General features: G+C 43.3%; 1 protein-coding gene across 1 annotated transcript; it reads right to left on the reverse strand.

Moving 5' to 3' along the window:
• Nucleotides 1-1,133: 1,133 nt before the first annotated feature.
• LOC103770150 (carbonic anhydrase 4-like) lies at nt 1,134-11,010 on the reverse strand. The gene is made up of 8 exons (XM_008937400.1): nt 10,980-11,010; nt 7,134-7,187; nt 6,185-6,355; nt 3,698-3,861; nt 3,212-3,304; nt 2,878-2,941; nt 2,304-2,467; nt 1,134-1,322 (listed from the first exon to the last, which is right to left on the reverse strand). Exons 1-8 carry the CDS (start codon nt 11,008-11,010, stop codon nt 1,134-1,136), a joined length of 930 nt encoding a protein of 309 aa, XP_008935648.1.
• Nucleotides 11,011-22,333: the final 11,323 nt, after the last annotated feature.

A 22,333-nucleotide genomic window follows, 5' to 3' on the forward strand; every position in this document is an offset into this window, starting at 1 on the left:
ATCTGTCTTCAGAGAGAGAACTGGAATAATATAAGGAAATGCCATTTCCCAATGTATTGAGCTTTTCTGAAAGTGGGTAAGATCTGAAGAAATTGGTTCAAATCACAATCACAAAAAAAACTCCTATGCCTCTTAACCATATGTGAATATTACAGATATGTTATTATTTAAAAAAAAAAATGAAATGTTCAAACTGATATTTACAAACTTCTAAAATGGGATGCTGGAAAGAGCCATTTCTTGAGCTGTCCCATTTTATTAGGCAAATGAAAACTCTGAAGGATCATGGAAATCTCACACTTCAAAAGCAGCCCTCCAAAGAGAGGGAATTTCCACAGATGTGCAACTGGTACACGTGGCTGAGCTTCCCTTCCCTTCTTCTTTCTAGCACATCAGAGCGGCCATGGGAATCCCAGAGCAGGGTTCCATACTAGGATGAATAAATAGGCTGAGTAGAGAAACCTGAAATCCAGAATCATGAAGTTAGAGGAAAGGAATCTAGCATCCTTTTCTAAAAATTAATTTTAGATATTCTGAAGGAAGAAGAAGGAAAAATTGTGTTAGTACAGATGAAATCTGTTGCATGTCCTTCACTAGATAGGATGACCCAGACACTGCTCAGCTGCATGTGAGCATTTTTTCATTGCTCTGTGTGGTACCTTCCTGTGGGACAATGTAGGGATGATAAGAATTACTCCACGTGTTACTGTCTTCCTGATGGGCAGTGTTGGATGTAAACATACTCCAGACCAAACCCTTCGTAGGCACTTAAGAACAGATTCCTCTTCACTGTCCTCTGTATGGCTTGGAAGGTGTCCCTCCAGTGCTGTGTTGCAACTACAGGCTTGCAGATAATCCATCCTAATGTTTTCTTTAAGTGGCTTTTTAAAAATAATTTGCATCTTCATAGCTTTATCTCACAGTTCCTTTGGATTCTTGTGATTTAGTGCAATGGGCTTCATTTTATACAAGAGCAGCAACAGTTCTTGGTTAGTGTCTGGAGGAGGACAAGGTTAATTTCTGTGTTTAGATGATTCATGAGCTGGCAGTTAGAGAGAACACTTGATACCAAAAAAAACCCAACCAAACAAACAACTCCAAAAGCCCAGAACTTTGAATGAAGTGAGAAGTGTTCACTGGAAGAGAGAACTCAGGGTGTAGGTAAGTGGGAGCACGGTCAGGAGCTCAGCAGGGGCCAGGAGGGTGCTGCTGGCACTGGACCAGTACACCCTCCGCTGGTGCAGAAACTGGACGGGTCGGAAGTTTTCGGCCATGGGGGTTGAGTTCTTCTCATCAAAGTAGATGGTTGAAAACTGATGAATCTGCAGACGGTGAAGAATGAAACGAATCGTTAAATCTTTTTTCTGTGAAACACTGGAAATTGTGTGGTTATAAATCTGCAGTGCCTTGCTCTGGTTTTGAACTGTGTGGATGCATTAAACCTTGCAGGAAACAATGTGATGGAGGCTACTGCCAGAGGTCACCACCAGATGACTTCTTAGCTTTGAAAATCACGGGGACTTCCTTTCTGTGTGAGCCAAATGCTTTGTGCAGCTCACGGGCCTGATTACACCAGTTCTGGTGATGCACAGAGTCCTGTCCTTGTCCATCACGTCACAGTGACACAAAGGGGACTGGCATTTCTTTATTTGCTGCAAACCTCTAACTGCTTCCAGCATGACACTGGCCCAGAGCAAGCAGATGCTCACTCCTGTGGACTGTGCTGACTTGTGCATGGCTGAGCACTGCCCTGTGACTCAGGTAATTATGAGCACACTGCAGGTAAGGGATTAAAATACAGATGCTGGCTCCCAGCCAGGCTGTACTGGCTCATAGCACTGCTGACAGCCCACTCCAGGACATCAGAATTTTTGAATCAGCTGAACAATCTGTATTTTCAAGGCAGTTGTGATTCAGTCTCCTGTTTCCTCTCTAGAGTACAGAAGTGGGTTGCCTAAAGCTGATGGACTCCAAGTTTGCATTTTGGAGTGTTTTGTTCTAGTATCCTGATACTTAATAGTAGAAAAACAGAGAAATTTGGGGGGGTGTGCAGATGACAGCAGTGGAAGTGCTGAGCTAGGTGTTTACCTGGGGGGGGGAGGTTGGCTTTCTTTTCACATTGTCATTTCCCTTTCCTGCCCCTTTCCTGCCATTTTTTGAGAGATGATTTAACAGGGTCAAAAAGCTGGCACTAGGGACTATGTTTAGGCTACGGCCAAGAGTGGTATGCCCTAGGAGCAGAGCAGCTAGCAAGTCTGTGTTAACCATAAGCAGACCCTCCAGGCTACCCCTTTGCAGCTTACCTGGAAAATGCTGAGTTCAACTGGCTTCTCAAATATGGTCCAGATGACACCCTCGTGGCAGTCGGGGGTGGTGAGGGACCCCTCGTACCGATAGTACCTTCCAAGGTCTTTCTCAGGTGGGAGAAGGGAACTCAGTGGCAAAGGCTCCATCTCTGCCCTTCCCCCTGTGGGTGGAAATGCTGTTGGTAGCAGGCGTGGCTGCAGGAGCCATTTGCCTTGGTCTCCATGAAGCCCCATCCCCATGGACACTTCCCCCCCAGCCTGGGGCTGCTGGCCAGGGGACCCCCAGGCTGCAGAGACCTCCTGTGCTAGCACTGGGTGGTTTGTCTTTCTCTGGGGCTCCTCCTGCAGAAGCAGGAATCTTCATCCTAGCGCTGGGGGCTCCTTCACTGCACACATGGGGAACTAGATTCTCTGCCACCTGCAATGCTCTGAGTGCTTGACAAACTAAGCTTTATCTTTTGGCTTCCAGGTACCAATACTACTGTAATTAGAACAGGATTGGACAATGAAATACCTGGTAGTACATGTGCTCAAAACGTATGTTGCATTGTGACCAGCACAAGTGTCTTACCTTTGTATCTAATATTCTCTAATTCATCGATGATGGTTGTGTAGTTTTTATTCTCTTTTTCAGCCTGAAATGAAAATATTTTTATTCCAACTCATGCATTTCTCAACAGACAGATGCTTTAAATTATTTGTGAATAAAACAGGAAGGAACCACAAGGCTAAAAGATGATAGCAAGGAGAACACAGAAAAGAGCAAAGGAACTAAGTACTGGCCTTGAGAGCCTGCTGAAGATAGATAGGATTAGGTCTTGGACTACTGCAACATTAACACTGTCAATCATTCAGCCAGATTTCTGGTAGATTTGAGATGTGCAATTAAAAATCTAGCTACCTACCTTTACAAAGAACGCTAACACAGCCACACCATCTGCTTTTTTCTTTGCTTCTGTTATATCTGAAACATCTTCTCTTATGTGGACGATATGAAGCTGTAACACAGGTCAAGGCCAATTATTTGTTCATCTTCCTCTACAGTTCATGGCTGTATGTGCAGCCTGGCTGCCTCTCTGTGCCCCTGCTGCAGTGGGGCTGCTGGGGACAGACAGACAGACAGCTCGAGGCCCTTGGCCTGAGGCTGGAACCATGAAATATTTTTTCAGATGCATAGGTCCATCCGTGGTTGCAGTCCCAGGAAAGGATCTATAGTCTGAATAAGCAGTGTGACAGTGTGATTGTTCTGGTTAGTGAGCAACGTGCCCTTGGTTCTTTATTTCCACTGCTGGAGTTTCATAGGAGAACTAGCCAACAGTTTTTGTGCAACATGATCTTAAAGAGCCAGAGTTCTTGAGTGAAAGCCACAATCCACGAACAGTCTCACCTACCTCCATGGCTTGTTTTTCTCCATCTATGCTGTGCTCTGACCCAGGCAGATATTGTGGCACAACCTCAAGTTGGACTCCCCAGTGCAAATGAAATTCTATCGCCTTGTATTTTCTTCCCAGGCCTCCACCTCCAATTTTAGGGGATGTGCTTAGTGTTACTTTAACTGGGGAAAACAAATAAGCTGTTAAAACAAACCAAGAAAAAACCCCAGATCATACATTAACAGTATATGACGGTGGAGAGCATGGTCTTTAATTTATCCTAAACTTCTGGCTTGGTTTTTCATACGGAGTGTTCCAGAAGTTCAACTCTGCAGAAGCTGAACTCTTGCAAATTGCTGGCTGAGGTTAATTTGAGAGGAAAGGGAGAAATATCACAGCCCACTTCCCAGTAACATGCATCAGCATTTGGGCATCCCTCTATGGCACAGCGCCTGGAGCTGCGTTCTCATTTCCACCAGGACTTGCTCTGTGGACTTCAGTGACCTGTGTAGAGCCTCACTTGCTGGGGAGCTAAGCTACTCATTCCTTCAGCTGAGTGAGGAGTAATAAATACAATGAATTTGATTATACTTGTTCCCTTCTGTAAATGGAGGAAAAGGACAGGGCACTACTTTGAATTGTTCTGGGGTGAGGGTTTTATAGACTTTTATGGCACCCATTGTTCTGCCCTTCCGAGTAGCCTTGGTTAACTGTGTCCTGAAGGAAACAGGGTAACAGACTCTCCTGGATTGCCCCGAGGGGATCTGTAGGGATTTGTTCACTGACACTGTAACCCCAGGAGTCAGAGTTACCTATGCCTTGCAGAAGACCCTGTATTCCTTCCGCTTTTTTCTAGGAGAACACCCTCTATCAAAGTATTCTGCAAATTAAACTTGATTACAGTTTACTTGGGTTTTATATCCTCTTGTAACTGCTTTACAGTAACTTTTGATTTAGGTAGGCTTTAAAGATATTCTGTTTTAATTTAGACTTGTGGTGTGACTTAAGCCTAAGCATCTAGGTCATTATATCTATTTAATGTGATGTTTGATCTGTTGTTAGCAGCAAACCGAAATTTTCTTAGGAGTTATTTTTCTGGCCATGGATCACCATCACTTCCTGTGCTTGTGACATTCGGGATGTACTTGAAAAATTAACTCAAGACCTCTATGTTAAGCACAGAACTTTTCTTTCCATAGGAAAGGTTGTTTTGCCCTGGATTGAGGCCCTAGAGATTTCATTTCTGTTCTGACTTCCAAATGAATTGGAAGCTTACGTGAGTCATTTAGTTACTTTGCTTTTTTTATCTGCAAAAGGATGAGTAACATATCTTTGTTGGCTTTGTTTCTTTCGATTGTAGGACCTTTGAGACAATGACCTTTACTATCTGCACATCACCAAACACAGTGATAGTCTAATCTCACGTAGAGCTTCTAATTGCAGCCATAATTTAAGCAATAACAGTTCCAGCGTTGTACTCGTAGCACAGGAATTGGTTGCCCTCAGAAGGAAGACATTTTAAAAGCCCAGATTAAAAACCTAATCTTTTTGCATGGCTGGGAAAGATGAGAGTTCTGACCAAGCCTTATGAATATTAAATTTTGTATAAAAGATGTTTCTTTGCACAGGTAATGTAATATGATGAGTCTAGAATATCATTCTGTAATGGGAAAGTCATTAACCCATGTACTAGTGAAAAGTCAGAATGTCTTTTCCTTATGGTCAGTCAAAATACTGATGTTTTAAACTAGGATCCCTGGCTGTGAAACTCTGCCCAGCTGTCTACTTTCCTACTCTTCCATTTTAAGTTAGGAAAATACCTGACAACTTCCCATTCTAAGACCTTTAATCCATTTAAGATTTTAAGAACACCCATAGATTTTGTTTTTAAAGGACAACAGATCTGGTTTTAAAGTTAATTTAGCATAATATAGTTGAAGCATCATAATAAGTATTATTTCTAGTGAAGTGGAGGAAGTGAAAGAGTGCTCAATTACTACTCACTGATTCACTGTTTACTGATTTCCTCTTCACTGATTCACTGTTTACTGAATCAGTAAGAAGCTAATCAGCAAGTTCACATTAGATAATATCCACATGCAGAGAAAACAGGTTGAAATCTGGGAAGATTTCAGCTCATTATTTGAAGAATAAGACCCAGACGTTGTTTTATCTTATTCTTCAAATAAGTTGTTTGACTTAAAGGTTCCCTAGACTCCTCGAGCTCTTTCTGCACAGGTACAGAATCAATTTCTGCTGAGATGCTCAGGGCCCATATCCAGAGTCCAAAAACTGGGTAATTCCCACAAAGTTCCCAGAAAGCTTTGGTTCAGAAGGGGTTCATTTCTGAAATACAGAGGTGCCATCTTATTTTTGCTTCCTTGCTTTTAAGTAGCAGTAGTGATACCTAACACGTCATCTAGGACTAGGAAGAAGTGAATGGATGGTTCCAAGTGAAAGCATAAGTAATTCCCATAATAACAGTAATAATTTGATAGTACTTGCCTGTATGTCCATTATTTTCTATATTCCATTTTGAAGACCCCTTCACATCATATCCTTCAAAATTCAGTGGCTTAAGGCTTTTGTCATAAACAACATTTTTGGTGACAATGTTGATAGGTGACTGTTTGCTTCCTTTGCAGGTGGCATCGATTCGATGCCAGTCTCGAGGTTCTGTTTAAGGATGAAGAAAGTAAATTTATTCTGGAGCCTGAAAATCTTTGATAGAGACCACCCAAAAGTCAGTATATTTTTGCTTGGGAACTTGGAGACAGCTTTGAAGAAAAGGTCTTTGGATGTTGGAATTTAACACAAGAACTTTCTTGTAGCTTCAAAAGTATTAACATAGGTCAAGAACTTTCTGTTAAACTTAATAGGGAAATATGTACATGTAAATGCCTGTAAAATAGAAAGTGTGCTACCACTAAATTTGGCTGAGCTATAGAAACTATAGGAACTTGGAAGCTATTAACAAACAAACAAAAAACCACAAAAGAAGTGGTGGGTGTTGGTGAAACGTTGCTCCCAGCACAGCTGGTTCCAGGGAGGGCTGGGCAGGGCACAGGGACGAGCAGTGGAGCTGGCAGCCCGGGGGGATGCTGCTGGTGAAGCAGGAGGTGCAGCTGTAGGTAGAACATGAGGACTTTTCATAAGTGTCTTTAAGAATTTCAGTAGCTGTCCATACCCACTGCTGGGCTGATTACCTCTGGAGCACGTTTAGAGTTATCTTCCTATTTGTAACATCAGCTTTGGTTGAAACAAAATGGGGAGTTTGAACACTGATATCTTCAAAATACCTTTCTTTAGGTGTTCTATTTAGCACTTGTGTTTCCACAGAACACGATGATGCAGCATTAAATGCTGAGTTTTTACATTATTTCTATAAAGAAGCCCTTTGCAAACCAGAATCCAAACAGTAATGTGATGGGGAAAAGAAATGATTTGGCAGTACCTTCACAGTGTGGCTGTTTCTTCTTCTGAGACTGGTAGCACCAGGGGCTGCCATCTAGGGGGACAAAAAATCAGCTGTTGAAAATGAGGTGAATGGAAAGCTGTACAAACTGGGGACTGGAGTTGCAGCCTGTGATCCTCAGAGCGTGGTGACTGGCCACAGTTTTGGCAACTGCTTTTTGTTTTTTGGTCTACCCAATTTTATTACAGTGAAATGTTTCATTTCTTAAATATACAAAGGACAGTGGTTGGTAAGAGGTGAGTGCTTTGGCTGTAAAAAAAATCCTTAAATACCAAAGATTTTTTAGCAGCATGGAGCACGGGTCCAGCAAGTCTAGCTGGGTTGTAATATCAAATAATTCAGATGACAGCATAAAAATCCTGCAGTAGGCAGCTCTGCCCTCTCTCTAGATCTCTTCCTGGTCTTGAATGAACCTGTTCACACCTGTTAATATCCCCTCCACAAACTGAACTAGCAGGAAATATTTGAACTCTGCATGGGCTGCAGCTTGAAATAATTTGGTTTTGAAACTTTGCCTCTAGCAACTTCTTGAGGCAAAAGTTCCATCTCTGAACATGTCTAATGTTAAAATAAATTTCCTTGTATCAGTTCTGTACTTGCCACCCTTTCATATCCTTGTAAATTCACTTATGCAAGATAACTTATCTCCCTCTGTTCCAGGAACTAGTTTAAAGACTCCTTGGTGCAATAAGGAATTCATAGAAATGAAAGATCTCATTTCCCAAAAGACATGAAGAATCTTTATTCTAACTTAGCTGTGATCCTACACAGAGGGTTGAAAAACTTTTCAGTAGAACATCTTAATCTCATTTTTTCATTGTCAGAAGAAATAAGACATTCAGAGGAGGAGAGCTGATGTAGCTGAAGTGTGTGTCAAGTTGCTCTTTTATTGCAGCAAGATTTGATGGCTGTTTATGATGGTTATAAAGCTTAAATGGACTTTAACAGGAATAACTGCTTAACTATCCTATCTGGCTCTTTAACTTTGATCAATAACAATTCAAAACCTCTTATAATTGTGATTAATACTATAGTTTCTGTTTGCCTATGATTAGTAAATTATAGGCATTTTAATAATGACTAATGATTTTAATAATATCTCATCAATTTTTTAGAGATTATTGTGGAGGAGTCTTGTCATTACACCGCTAATTACCATAATTTGGGATCTTTTGTAACACATCTACTAGAAGGCTCAGGACTGCTTTTAACACTTCATCTTCATATCAGCATAGCAATACCACCCATCCACTAAGGATTTGGAAGTTATAAATAGAACCTTGATATAGAATGTGGCTGCCTATAACAGCAAAGGGACACTTGGGTGAGCTTGTGGCAATATAATCTTGAAAAAATGATACTGTTTTAGTTAATCTCTCACAAAAATTAAGTTTATGCTGAAAATTATAAACAATATTGGCTCACTTTCTGGTTTAACAGATGTTTAGTAATGCTGAGAAGAAAAGTAAAGGACATTGTGACATTTGTGTTGTATGAACTGTAGTGATTTCTACAGTGTTATTCCATTGATGTTTTGTAGTTATAAAAAAAATTGGTTTTGACACAGGTTGATTATTTTGACACACTTCCAAACATTCACAGACCTTATCTTCAGGACCTGCCCTTTCTAAAGTCCACGGGTGCAGTTTTCAGGTGTGTGTACAGGAGGCAGTGGCCAGACCTCCAGGGGTGTGAGCCATTTCTCATCTCCAGTGGGGAACAGCAGAGCCAGAACTTCCAAGCACAGCGTGTCACCAAGTGCCTCTGTCCATATTTTGATCAATAAGCACCGAGGACATCCTGGGTGAGCCATCCCCAGCACATGTGGCTGCTTCTCTGAGGTGCTGCCAGTCCTATGAGGGAATGACTGCACACGTATTTTTGGCAGCTGCTCCAGCCCAGGGTCAGTATGTGCTTAGGCAGCTGCTGCAGCAGCACCCTGTGCTGGGGAGTGGGCTTTCTTTGCAAGCTCCACGTCCACAAACCTACAGGAGAAAAATCATTGCACTGCAGGGGTAAGCTGCCCAGAGCTGGTTAGAGGTGGCACCACCTGCACAGCGTGAGGGGTTTGGTCTCAGACTCCTTGGGATGGGAGTCAAACCAGAGAAGAAAGCTGTCAGATAAGAGACCAAGGTCAGTTGAGGTATTCTGGACTGTTTACTGTAAACCCTTGGAACAAGGTCTACTGTTCTGGGTTTGTGTGGTGCCCTGCACAATGGGAGTGTGGGCATGACTTGGACATCAAGGCATGACTGTAATGCAGGTCCAGCTTTGCAGTCAGTGTGAGTCACAATTCTGAGTAAGGGCAGCGAGTTCATTGTTCACTCCGTGCAAGGTTGTGGAGCTCATAGATCATGACCATAGGGCCACAGAAATCAAAGACACTGAAACTCTTTCAGCCTGCCCATCAAGGTAATGAGGAGAACAAGTTTTAACAATTAAAAATAAAGAAACCAAACATCTGGGCCTCAGGTGGCTCCTGCTGCCCTCCATCCAGCACTCAGGAGCATTCTCCCCTTCTTCTGTCGAATACAATGCACACCAAATAACTGGCATCTCACTTCTGCAAGCTTTCTGCAGTATTCCTAGTGTCTACAAACTAACAAAGAATTAGTGTTTTTCTAGCAAGTAGTTATCAGAGTTGTGGTTTAGAAAGCTGGATGGTATCAGTGAAGTAGAACAGGATATAAACTCAGCAGTTCATAAGAAAAAGGTCCTTAAAGCTGTTAAACCTTAAACAATGAGCTAATTAAACATTGTGGAATGCCTGAGTAAGTGAGCAAACAAAGAATTAATGGCTATTGTGAATTAGACTTTTTTATTTTTTGTGGTGGTGGTAATGTAACATTAGAGAACAGGATCTTTTGTGTAAACACTGCTCAGGAGGAACCAAACTGCCATACTGTGTGTCAATTAGAAGGAAAATTTACATTTGGATGGTACTTGAGTCAGGTGTGATTCCTCCCTGTGTTGCAGGGACCTTGCATTTACAATGGTCCTTTTCCCACTGGGCTTTATGTCTTTATTTCTGAAGCAAGAAGGAAAGATACTTGTCACATCCAGTCAGTTGTCTGTGGTCTTAGGCACGATTGTGCCCTGAGGTATGTTGTCTAGTCTAGTTTTAATTGTCTGAGCGGCTCCTGCCACTTCCCTTAGGAGACTGTTCCACAGTCTATTAGCCTTCACTGTCAGGAAATGTTTCCTGTTTTATAGCTTACATTTTCCACTTGCTTATCTGCATCCCATCACTCCTAGAAATATCACTGAACCACCCTAAACAATTCTTTTCCCTCCCTGGTGTTTACATTCAAATAGTTGCTTCATAATCTGTAATTCCTGTTCTTGCTTCATCCATCCTTTGTTCCACCTCTTGACAACGTGCCCTTCACCTTTCCACCATTTCCACTCTGAAGTCTCTCATCTCTTTCTCTGAAGCCCCTTTCTCCCAGGGACCCCATCAGATCCCCTCCTGCAGCCCACTCTTTCATCCCCTTCTCTTTCCTGAAGTTTGTTTTGTTGCCTGGAAAAGTGCAGCAGGAAGTTGGGGTTCGAGGGTTTGGTGGGTTTGGTTTGGTTTTGAAGGTGCTGAACCCATTGCTGTGGCATGAGCTGCCCTGGAGGTGTTCACAGCTTCACACCTGGCTGGTGCACCTCAGCCAAGCCATGGGCATCCACACCTCACTCAGGATAGATACAAGCCCAGATTTCTAAAAGTCCTTTGCCTGTTTGGCATTAGAGACCTTTGCATTGTTGTCACCATCTGAAGTGATATAATTCAGTATATAATTCAGAATATAATTCTACGTTCTCAGCATAGGCACACACCTGCCCTTACCATTGCTGCATTATCAACCATATCTGGCACTTACCTCGTGTTGTGGGTTCTAAATCTAAGTCATGATGCACCACACCATAGGTGGCACCAGGACTTGACTGGGGTTTGGTTTCGAGTAGGACTGGACTGGGCTGAAGGCCTCCTCTTCCTCCACAAAGTTCAAGACAGTTAAATTTAGGGAGTCTCTCCTGGCAAGTAGAGCAGTCCTACTTATCTCTGTTTCTTCCTTGTCAAATTTACAACTGGTTTCCTGACCGAAGCTGTTTCTTGGCACCAGGCTAGCTGGAAAACAATACAATTACGTATTGTTTTCATTTTATTGTAAATGTTTTCAATTGTTTTAGCTATCAAGCCTAGCTTGGAAACCTGAGGCAAAAAATTCCTTCAGTTGAGCACTCCCTCTTCTGTCCACTGGCGCAGCTGGAGGGAGGACAGTGCTGCTGGCTGGCAGCCAGAGAGTGAGCAGTTTGCCAGCGTGCTATTGTGTGATCTAGGAAGAGACCCTTAAGCTCTTTGGATCGTGGTCAGATTGCCTGAATTCCATAAAAGTTCCTAAATCTTTTTTGTCCTACTTGGACCTGCTGAGCTGCTGCCTGGCTCCACATCTCCTCCGACCCGGTGCCATGAGACAGGTGGCATTCAGCCTGGCTGAAAACTGCTCCTTTCATTTGTCCATCCCCACAAAGGAGTTCCTAAAATGGAGTTTGTCCTTCTGGATAAAGTAGTTGGAAATGTATTAATTTTATATGTTGACAGTTAGCTATTTTTATTAAGTACATTTAATCTCTTGATGTGCGAATGGCCTCTCAGCCTGAAGTACTGAGACAGAAAGAATATCCTCTGTCACCCTGCAGTTAAAATCTCCTCTCTCTTTCACTGCCTGGCTCCCTTGTCCCTTCAGATGTGGTGTCACCCTCTTTCAGGCATGTCCTCGCTGACCACGGGTGGTTTTCTGGGACACATATCTGAGGGTGCCCCCACCACACTGCTGCTCTCCAGAGAGCCCAGGCAACCCTGACTGGCACAGTTCTCACCACTGCTCTAGCATCTGCTGGTTTCAAACCCACCTCTGAAATCTGTGGTGACCCCCAGGCTGAGTTGAGCCTGGCTTTTCCTAGAAAAACGAAAAAAATCCACTTCTGCATGCTGTGTATTTTTAGCTTTGGGTTTTGTTGGGCTCTCTCTATTTTTAGCTTGCTTTGTGAAACTTATTATCTTTAGCACAAAAGACAAAGCAACTTGAAAGCAAGTGGAATCTAAGTCTGTCTTTCTAATTAATGAGATTGCTGAAGGCAAACTGAGCATGTATACATAAGTCTATTTATATATTCTTAAGTATTACACATCCTCAGGAAGTCCTGATCAACTACTTTGACAGGCAAAATCAGTTCCAAATGTTTGCTTCCAGATTTGTGTTTCTCTAAACAGGTAGAAGTAAATGTTTGTGATCATTCATCTCTCTTCTATTCATTTTTACCTGGAAATTTTATTTTTCAGAATGCTTTACCTCTGTATGTGTGTACATTCCCAGACATGATGGGGAGCTAGCCTTGAAAATGAGCTTTATTGTAGTAGTGAAGCATTACAAGTAACCACATCTGACTTGAGCAGTGTTTATAATTTACACGTGTATACATAAATCACGTGGGGTCTTTGTAACACCTATAAACTAAAGGAAAAATTCAAAGAGACTGAAAGATTCCAGACACTCCAGACATTCTATAAACACTTGCAAACTACTTAGTGCCAGAGAGTGAGGAAAACGTTTCTAGCTGTGACCTTTGATACTGTTGTAGCCTCTGTCATACATATGTGTGCTCATAAATTTGCCATATCAAAGAAGGAAGCTGGCCTTTCACAAAAAAACGAGTATCAGGGGCCAAGGTGATTTGCTTCTGTGGAGTGTTTCCTTTTGCTTTGTTTAGAGCAGAGGCAGTGTCAAATAAAATTCAGAAATCCTCTTTTTAATATTTTAAAACTCTAATTCAAACAAATTACTTTGCCCTTACTTTGTTAAACGAAAAATTCACTTTTCAGACAAATTACTTTGCCCAAAATTACTCTGCCCTTTTGTAGTGTTTTGTGCTGGGTTTGTGATGACTGGTTCTGCACGAGCTCAGCTAAACTGGGAGTTAATACAAATTGATGACAGTGTTGTGTGCTCATGCCAGTCAGGCTGAGCCTTAAATGGAGCATTAATAATGTGATTGGGTCCACTGTGTACGTGGAAAATCACCCACTCACTGCCTGTCACCAGAAACGGGCTGCAGACTAGTGACCAGTGATTTTATACCTGGGAGCTGTGATGCCCTTGGGTGCATCAGCCTAACCAAAAATCTGCCAGCTCCAGAGCCTCGATGCCCACGGAGGCAGCACGTAGGTGTGCAGAGCAGAGCAGGGGGCAGCCCAGCAGGGCCCCCTCCCCTGGAGCTCAGCCAGCACCAGGGCTGTGAGCACTGCCTCAGCAGCAGCTCTGCAGAAGCCGTGGGGTGAGGGGCAGCTGGGGAGACGTATGGGATGGACACAGCAGAGCTGATCCTATAGCACTTAGAGGGGTGATTCCTGCAGAGGAATCCAGGATCTGCAGAGGAATGGAGATCCCAGCAAGGCGTGTCTGCACAGTTCATGCTCCCGTATAACCTCACTCAGACTAACGTGGGGGAATTAAAACATTCCTGGGCTGACACATTTACCCACTTATGCCATGCAGCTGAATCTGCACGTCACACCTGACAGGCTATAGAAGTGTCAGAAGTTAAAAATATTTCCAAGTTTATTCCATGTATGACTCTAATGCTGCCTTCCAGGAGTCTTCCAGTGATACAAAATGTTCCTTTGCCTGCTGGGCTTGGTTCTCTGCCCCCAGAACGAAACAGGCTGTTAGAGCTAACTGAAGAGCTGCCCCCTGACCTCTCTGTCTCATTTGCTGCTCTTCCACAAGCACTTTTCTGTCTTTTGCTGGATTTTAGAGTCAGAGAGCGAGAATGAAATTGTTACAATGCTTTGTGCCTCTGTCATGAACTGTGGAAGGCACTAAGTGTGCTCTGAGATGACAGGATTTGTACCCTTAGCTACCCTGGTCAAGCAGTCTGGGTCCATTCTTCCCTCAGCCACAAACCCCCTCCGACTGTCAGCCAAAGATGACAGTGACTAAAGCTCTGTTCACCCCTCCAGATCCGTGGGTGTCTCCTGCTCTCCCTGCACACTCAGCAGCCTGACAGGAGGGAGCTCTTGTTCCTCCTTGCACACAGTGGCTCTGACACTGCTGGCGTGCACGACACACAGGGGTGCTGGTAGGCAGAGCCAGATAAACCTCTGCAGCTCCTTTGGATGGTTACAAGGAGGGAAGAGAAGGAAGCCCTGAGTGATGTACCCCCCACAGAGATCATAACTTGAGATCAAAAGTCTGTTTGCACTGAGATTGTGAAGGTAACTACTGTGAGATAACGTCAGTGGTGGCTCTTCAGCTGTATTTAATCCTGTGTTGGATTAGGTGGGAGAAGAGAGGGAAATTCAGACAACCCACACTGCCTCAAGCACCTATGGCTTATTGCCTTCTGTGTGTGTCCTAGGTCTTGTGTTGCAGTTCTTAATTAAACAACTGAAAATGCAACTTTTCATCTCACAATGTATCCAGGGGCACCCACATCCGAATTTTGTCAAGCCTAAAATAGAACTGATATAAGACTGTAAGTGTGTGTGCAGTCTATGTCATAAGAACTGGAAATGGAAGAAGTAAGAGCATCTTTTTTTATGCTGCTTATAGTCACATCAGGTATAGTGAGGATTTTAATGGCCCTGAGGAATCAGCAGGCTGAGCATTAATGCTGACAGTGTCAGTGACAGCGTGGTTATGTAAATTTGATGCTTGCAAAAGTTAAAGGTATGTAATAGAAGTAGAGAGAAATTAGAAGAATTGTGTCCTATCATGCATCAGACTTCTGGAGCATGGACTGTGGGAGAATGTCTTCTGTGGCTGAGTCTTGGTCTGTGATAAAGGAAAAGGTTAAAATCTGCTGGGGTTCATTCTATTCCTCTTAATGAAAAACAGTTTTCAGTAACACTTGGAGCTTGCTTGCAAAGGTTCTGGGTGAACTTATGTTACTCTCCTCTGAGCTTGTCATTCTCTGAGTGGCACTAGACTGATGCTGGACAGAGATTCCAGCTAGATGGTTTCTCTTCCTGGTGCTGGTTGATCTCTGGGCAGCTGGCTGCAGGAGCGTGCCTCAGTTTCCCTTTTGTAGAATGCAGTTAATGAAGTTTGCTTCTTTATAAAGCCCTGTGCATTATTAGCAATCATTTTACAATGTGCTGTGATATTAAGACAAGGCTGAAAGCAATTGGAAAGATTAGCAATCAGTCATGTTGACTCTTAGAGTGGGGTGAATTATGAGGCTGCCCTGATTAGAAATACAGCCCTGGTGGAGTTGTTAAATGAGCTGATTAGTGGACAGCACTCAGGCTAGTTCTGAAAAGCAGTAAGGTTGAAATGAAATGCTTTTTTTTTTAAAAAAAAAAAAAAACAACAAAAACATTCCAAGTATAATAAAAAATAATCTAGGCTGACTCTCAAAGGCTGAGGTTACTTGAAATGTTTAGCCTTTAACTTAGTGTAATGTATCCTGTGAAGCTTCTACCTCAGGAAAAGCTTTGGAAAAGAAAGTGGGGGAGAGAGCAGTTTTTTTGTGTGTTAATGACTGTGTAGTTTGCCTCTACACTCAGGGAATAAAGTGGAAATAATCATCACAGGGAAAAAAACAACAAAAAATCTCACGTGCATTTCCTATCTTACTTTCATCTGCTAAAGCACTAATTATTACTGCTAATCTGTTAAAGCCCATAAAGGTTTTCTAAGCAGTCTTTCAAGAACTTGTAATAAATCCCTTAATAGGTCAATAAATTTAGCGAAGTGTTAATCAGACAGGGATCAATATTGAGCAAACACTAATTGCAGACTTGGGAAGAGCAAAGGTTGTTTTTCTGTTACCTGTGCCACGTGTGGGAAACCTCTGGGGAGAGAGCACCTAAAAACACAGACTAAGGAAGAAGGAACGTCTCCCAGCTGCCAGGTAAGAACCTGGAGAGAGCAAGTGACCGAGTCACAGCTCTGGAGCACTCATGAAGAGCAGAGCAATGAGCTGTGGGAACCCCCCAGTGCTCTGGCTCTGCTCCTTACAGCACTCTCTGGGCACCCCAGACCTCTGTAACTTTAAGTCTGGCAACTGAGTCTTGATCTGCTTTAAAACCATGTCCCTTTAACAGGCTCTTGGTGCAGTGCTTCCCTCTGATACCTCTGATAATATTGTATCTCTCTCTCTTTTTTTTCCTTAATGCAGTCTAGTCTGTTTTAGAGCAAACAATAGACCCTTCATTACTATTAAGAACTGCAGTGTTTACCTTTAATTTTGAGGCTCTGTGCTGATATTTGCATAGGGGAGGTGATTTGTTCAATGCTATACCCTTGCTGAGCTAATAGAAGCATAAAAATACTTTTTGCATTTTTCAAAACTAATTATAGATGGTTATTTAATCTGGCCAATGTAAGTGCAGAGTGTACTTATGGACATAGTGCACAGAGTGCAAAAATAGATGGGTCTGCTGGGCTACTGCAGCAAAGACATATCGTTCCTTTTCTCTCAGTAGGCAACCCTAAGAATTTCATCTTATATCATAAATGGCAAAGCAATATGAGTAGAAAACCAGAACAAGCTATTTGAAGTTTTTAGAAGTTTACAGCTCAAGAAATCCTGGTTTGATTTTTAAAATTTACATATATAATTAACTACAGAGATCGAGTCAAACCTCATTGATTTTTCTTGGAGGAGGAAGGCAACTAGAATCTCTAAGGGTAAAAAAAAAAACCAACCCCACCACTCATTCATTCATGAGAAAAATCCATACTTATTTTACCACAAATAATAAAAGGCAGAGAAATAAATACAATATTCTTTGTCACAGAGGAATTAGAGAGTCTGTACTGTACGTACTGATACGCAGAAACAAATCACAAATAAGAGTAACCTTGGTACATGAGGTTAGAAAGAGCAGGCAAGGACTTACCTACTGTCTCTGTCTTGAGAATGTGCAGAGAGAACAGAACAAGGAAGAGCAATTCCATTATCTATCTTAAATAGGCTCAGTGTCGAAACCAGAATTGATTAGACTCCTTAGTATGTGATCATATTTCTGCTCTCAGTTTTATACTGGAGTAAGGAGTCCTGGACAGACCTGAAAGCCATAGCCAGGAAGGTGAACTCCTCCCCTTTGTAATTTCTCCAGATTTATCCCACTCCTGATTTGCCTAGATTTATTCATTTCTCCAAAAGGAATGAGGCTTTCAAGCACTAACAAGTAGCCTGTAGTGAATAATTGACACTTTGCAACCTACACACATTTAGTAACCTATTACTAAAATGCTACATTTTTATTCACTGGTAGGTTTTTTTTTCCCTGACAGCCACATGGCATTCAATTAATGTGTTAACGTTTGTGTTTGGTTCAGAACCCCCCCGGTGAAACAGCAAACCCCCAACTCCCTCACCTCCCCCCATCCCCACCCTGCAGCCTTCCAAAAAGCTGCTCAGGACTGGAGATTTGGGAGCCTGGACTCGTGTGTAGTAGCAGGAGATGTTTGTTAGGTGGCACACCAACACCTTACTGCCAGCAGCTTCTGCACTTAGTGGAGTGACTGAGGACACACCTTATGTTTGGTTGTTTGCTTGTTTTTTTGGGGGATTGTCCTTTTTTTTAAAATAATAAAGTTTCCTAACTTTCCTGCTTCTGGTAGTGCAGTGCAATATATGCAGCTTGGGGTTTGTTTTTTTTGCTTTCTTTCTTTTCTTGTGTCCTTTGCTTTCCTATCTGAATGCTTTTAATTGCTTGTGTCTGATTCAGTGGCAATTCAGGCTTCAGGTTCAACAAACAAAGGTGGGTCCAGCAAGGTGGCACTGCTACGTTTTGCTCTATAGTCTATCACAGAGCTACTTCATCTCTATTTTCGTATTTCTTCTCTCATTTTCAAATTCCCATCTTTTAATTTGGTGTTAGATTTTGATATAGCTGAGGAAAGCAGAAGAGGGAGTGCAGCTGCTTCTTCCCTGGTCCCCAGGTGTCTCCCTGTCCATGGGGATGCAACCCACGTGCTGGGTTGGGTGCAAGAAGAGGCAGATGCTTGGCCTGGTGCTCCTCCATGAAGGGGTGGCCAGAGTGCAGCAGCATGATGCTGGCTGTGCTGAGCAAGCCTAGTCACTCAGCCAGGGCTGAATTTAACAAGGCAGCCAAAAAAAGTGCTCCTTGCCTTTACCCAGAGCTGCGGGCTGCCAGGTGAGGGGTTCGGCCGCTCTGCTGCTGGCAGGAGGGTGGCACAGGAGCAGGACCTGTAACACCCACGGGAAACCTGACAGCTGACTTATGAGCAGGTCTTTTATTCATAAAAAGGATGGCTATAAATAACATCCCAACAATGAGGATTTGCTGGGTAGTGTTTTTCCATCCTGGATGAGGTAGATTAAAGAACAGACGATGATTTGCCTAGCACATGGTGCTGAGATAAACAGTTACTGCAGTGACAAGAACAATAAGGGAATTTGTGGCATTTTTTAGCTTCCTAGTCGGGCAGTCTCCGTGGAGCTATCTGAGCAAGGTGTATGCTGAGCACGTAGGGAGAAACGGGGCCGTGGCCGTGTTAGGTGCTGTCAGCCTTCAAGGGCAGCCAGAAGACATTCTACTCTTGGGCTTTTCTCTTTTTCTTTTCTGGGGATGGTCTTCAGAGGGGGAGCTGAAATAAAGCTGTTTGATGAATTTTTTTTCACTTTATTTGTGCTTAGTTCTCTGCAAGCCTAGAGCCTGCTAGAAACCTTCTGTTTAGGACTGAAAAATCAGAGGGTAAGAAATGTTGATCTTGAAATACAAGATTCTTGGGTTTGGTTTATTTTTTTTCTTTTTCTTTTGTAAACCTTCCAGCCTGTCATTACTAAAGTGGTAATAAATTGCACTGCAGTCCTGTTAACTAAGCCTTTATTTGTACTAGAAAGTGAAGGTAAACTCAGTGAAGGACATCACCTTTCCTTATAAAGTCTGTAGTCGAAATGAGCAGGGCAGACACTGTGTGATTGCCAGGGTTTTTCCTAAATAAACTTACCTGGTGGGTGTTTTCTTATCAGTTCTTGAAGGCTTCTTTGCACCTAGGACTACTTCTGCAAGGACTTGCACTATGGATGGTTTTTACATAAGGGCCTTTGGACATTGAACCTAAATTCATATGAGGATCTTGATCAGGTCTTGATCAGAGAAGATAAGAGACATCAGTTAGAAGATAAGTTCTGCAGGGAGTCCACATCACTGCACTCAAGGCTAGTGGTTTTTTATGGCATAACAACTGCAGCTGTCCATAGCTACAGGGCAGGTAAGAACAGGAGGGACTATCAAAACCACTGAAAACAGCATTTATTTTGTGGGCTTGAGAGCCACAGCAGTGAAGATCTAGGAGGTGTTGCCCCCAGCCTGGTCTCTGAAATGCGTGAGCTCTGACATTGTCCTGCTGCTACCCAAAGGGCTCCACGGGACATTCGGAGGGACTGACGTGACAGCTAATGGACCTTGCATGTCTCTGAGCCAAATGATCCTACCATGTGCTGACAGAGGAAGTCCAGAGACGTTCCCAACCTTCCAGCTGAAAGCTGCAGACCCGCCGTGTCCCAGCGGGGCAGGCAGAAGGGGATGGGAGCAGCCTGGGGGGGGGATGGGGGGGGCGTGCGGGAGGGGAGCAGCCTGGGGGTGGGAGCAGCCTGGGGATGGGATGGGAGCAGCCTGGGGGTGGCTCCGGGGCACAAATCCATGAGCCCCAGCCAAAGCCACAGTGGGGGCACAGCTCTCTGTGCTGGGGGGCTGAGTGGTTGCTCTTAGGAGGAAGATCTTAAGGCTTCTGAGGGTGACACTGACTTGAGTCCAAGTCCTGTTTGCAGATGAGCTGACCTGGGGGGGAACTGTCCCTTCAGTGAGAGAGGGGACTTAAAACACAGATGAATTGACTTCCAGGGAACTTAAAACACAGACGAATTTCATGATTACTGACTGAGTGATTGGGAAGCCTCCAGAGCGAGAGAACACCCTAAGGGAATTTTCTTCATTAGTGTTCCCTACCACTGAACAGGAAATCTGGACTTTCATAGCTGTTGGTAAATCAGAACCAGTAAATCTCCATCTTTCACGGGAAAATGTGGGCTGGCTGTGATTCCCCCTGAGTCTGCTCTCTTGGGAACCTTGTTCTGATACAAGGTCATTTCCATGGAATAGTCAGAAGCTTTTGCAACGGCTCTTTCTTTGGCCTTCTGCTCTGGTGCATTAACTGCTTACTATCTATTTTAGGCTGTTACCCAAGGACCAGACCCTGCATTATGTGATGTCAGCATCAGTCAAACTGGACTCCTCTCCTTTTCCTGGTACTTACGTAAAGCACTGCTCTTTGGGAACAGTCTTCATCTGGAGAGTGATGAAACACCAGCAGTGTGCTACTCAACATCTCCTAGCATTATGAAGACGTATTCTGAAGGATGTGTGCCCCCGAGCTCTATATTTAGCTCTGTGTGTTTACAGCCTGGTTTTGAAGGACACACATTTCTGATCATTGCTTTTTGTAACAGGAGTTCTTGCTGTGCCTCTGTCGTTGTTCAGCTCAGAAGGAGGATGCCCTTTATGTGGACTGTTCCATGCCTGAAGGGATAAGATGCATCCTGGCTTCTTCACATAGAACATTTACCAGCCAACCTTGGTTTCAGGTGTTTATCAGTATTTGACTCCCTTTAGCCAGCATAATACAAGTTCCTCAAAGGTGAAAATAACAGTTCTGGCATCTCAGAGAAGTGTCCAGGCCCTGCACAGGCAGGGAGAGGACCTGGTTTGTGGGAGCATTCTTGCAAGAACCTGTCCTTGCAATTATTTTGTGGCTTGTAGCTAACATAGTGTGAAACAACAGTCAGAGACATTCGAGCCTGATGATTGGCTTTGCTTTATGTTCCTTGTGAGGGCCATGAAAGCATTGCTGGGACATCAGATAACTCCAAACCTGCCAGGCAAAAATTCCTCAAAGAGAGTGGGTGGAGGAGGAGCAGAGAGCTCTCTGTTTTGAAAACATCTCAGAAAAATCTTGGAAGGAGATCATACATCCCATTTGTGTCTTCCTCTCCAAAGAGGAAGACTTTAATCTGCATAAATTAAAACATAAATTGGACAAATAGGCTCCTTATTTGTATTACTCCCTTTCCTGAATGTTCCTTATTTGCAGGCCTCGTGATGCCCACTGAAAGAGAGAGCAGACAGATATTCTTGTCTCAAGGCTTTGCAGAGGGCCGTGGCAAGCAGGAATTCATCTTCCTCCATCCCTAGCCAGGCTGCACGTCCCTTGCTGCTTTTTGGCTCAGGGTGTGTGTTGTCCACAGCTTGGTAAAGTGTACAGTTGGAGTGCAGGGGCAATGGAGGGACAAGTTGAACCATTGCATTTCACAACAAATGAGGGCTGGGGTTTCTAGAATGGAAGCTGGAACTGGACCTGAGCTCAGGGAGAATATGACAGGAAAGAAACTGGAACAGAAAATCCCTTATCCTTTCAGTGCCTTGTTTTTCTGTTGTGTGTAGTGTATGAAAATGAGTTTGAAAGTAACACCAAATGACCTGTAGTTTAATTGTGCTATGGAGTTCCTATTTTCATTCCATGGATACAGCTTCCTCTCCTGCAGCTCCAGGCATAACTCCAGTTTCTCAGTGGATTGCCAGCACAGAGCACGTAGAGAACTGCTGCTGCATCCTGCTAAGGTAAAAGTGTGTAGTGTCCAAGGGTTACTGCACCGAATTAAGACTTCCAGCTCCTGAACTTCATTCCCTGTTTTGAAATCACCTTTGGCAAGTCACAGCAGGGGTCTGTTATTCTGAGAGCTTCTGAGCACTTGGGATTCCAGCTGAAGCCTGAGTGCTGCAGGTTCTGGGCAAGGTTAGATATTCCACAACAGCCCCTTGAAATGAACTAAAAATTCACTAAAAATTCAGCCCGAAGCTTCTCATGTCTTTTTCTCAGTCTCTTCAATACGCTCAGTGATTATTGTCTCCTCCACAGTTGTCAGGTAGTTGTTACTGAACTTTGAGGTTCCGTAGGAAAAAACGCCCTCTCACATGAGAAATACCCAAACAACAGTGATTTGGACATTCAGATAAAGAAATAATAATAATAAATAATTATAGAACTATAAAGTGTTGTAGAAGTTGCAATCTAGATAAATATCAGTCAAAGGCTTGCCAGCAGCAAGGTGCAGCCAGTGTTTAAAGTGTTAGCCTGAGATGCAGGAGATTAGAT

This window comes from Merops nubicus, unplaced genomic scaffold, assembly GCF_000691845.1.
Source record: "Merops nubicus isolate BGI_N331 unplaced genomic scaffold, ASM69184v1 scaffold7883, whole genome shotgun sequence".
Lineage (NCBI taxonomy): Eukaryota > Metazoa > Chordata > Aves > Coraciiformes > Meropidae > Merops > Merops nubicus.

What these genes read in the sequence shown, in the direction of transcription:
- LOC103770150 (XM_008937400.1), bottom strand. Translation starts at nt 11,010, where the DNA reads ATGGTTGATAATGCAGCAATGGTAAGGGCAG. An exon ending in GAAACAGCCACACTGTGAAG is followed by an intron (nt 6,356 to 7,133) that starts GTACTGCCAAAT and finishes ATCCTTAAACAG; the next exon opens with AACCTCGAGACTGGCATCGA. An exon ending in AGAGAATATTAGATACAAAG is followed by an intron (nt 2,468 to 2,877) that starts GTAAGACACTTG and finishes TTCCACCCACAG; the next exon opens with GGGGAAGGGCAGAGATGGAG.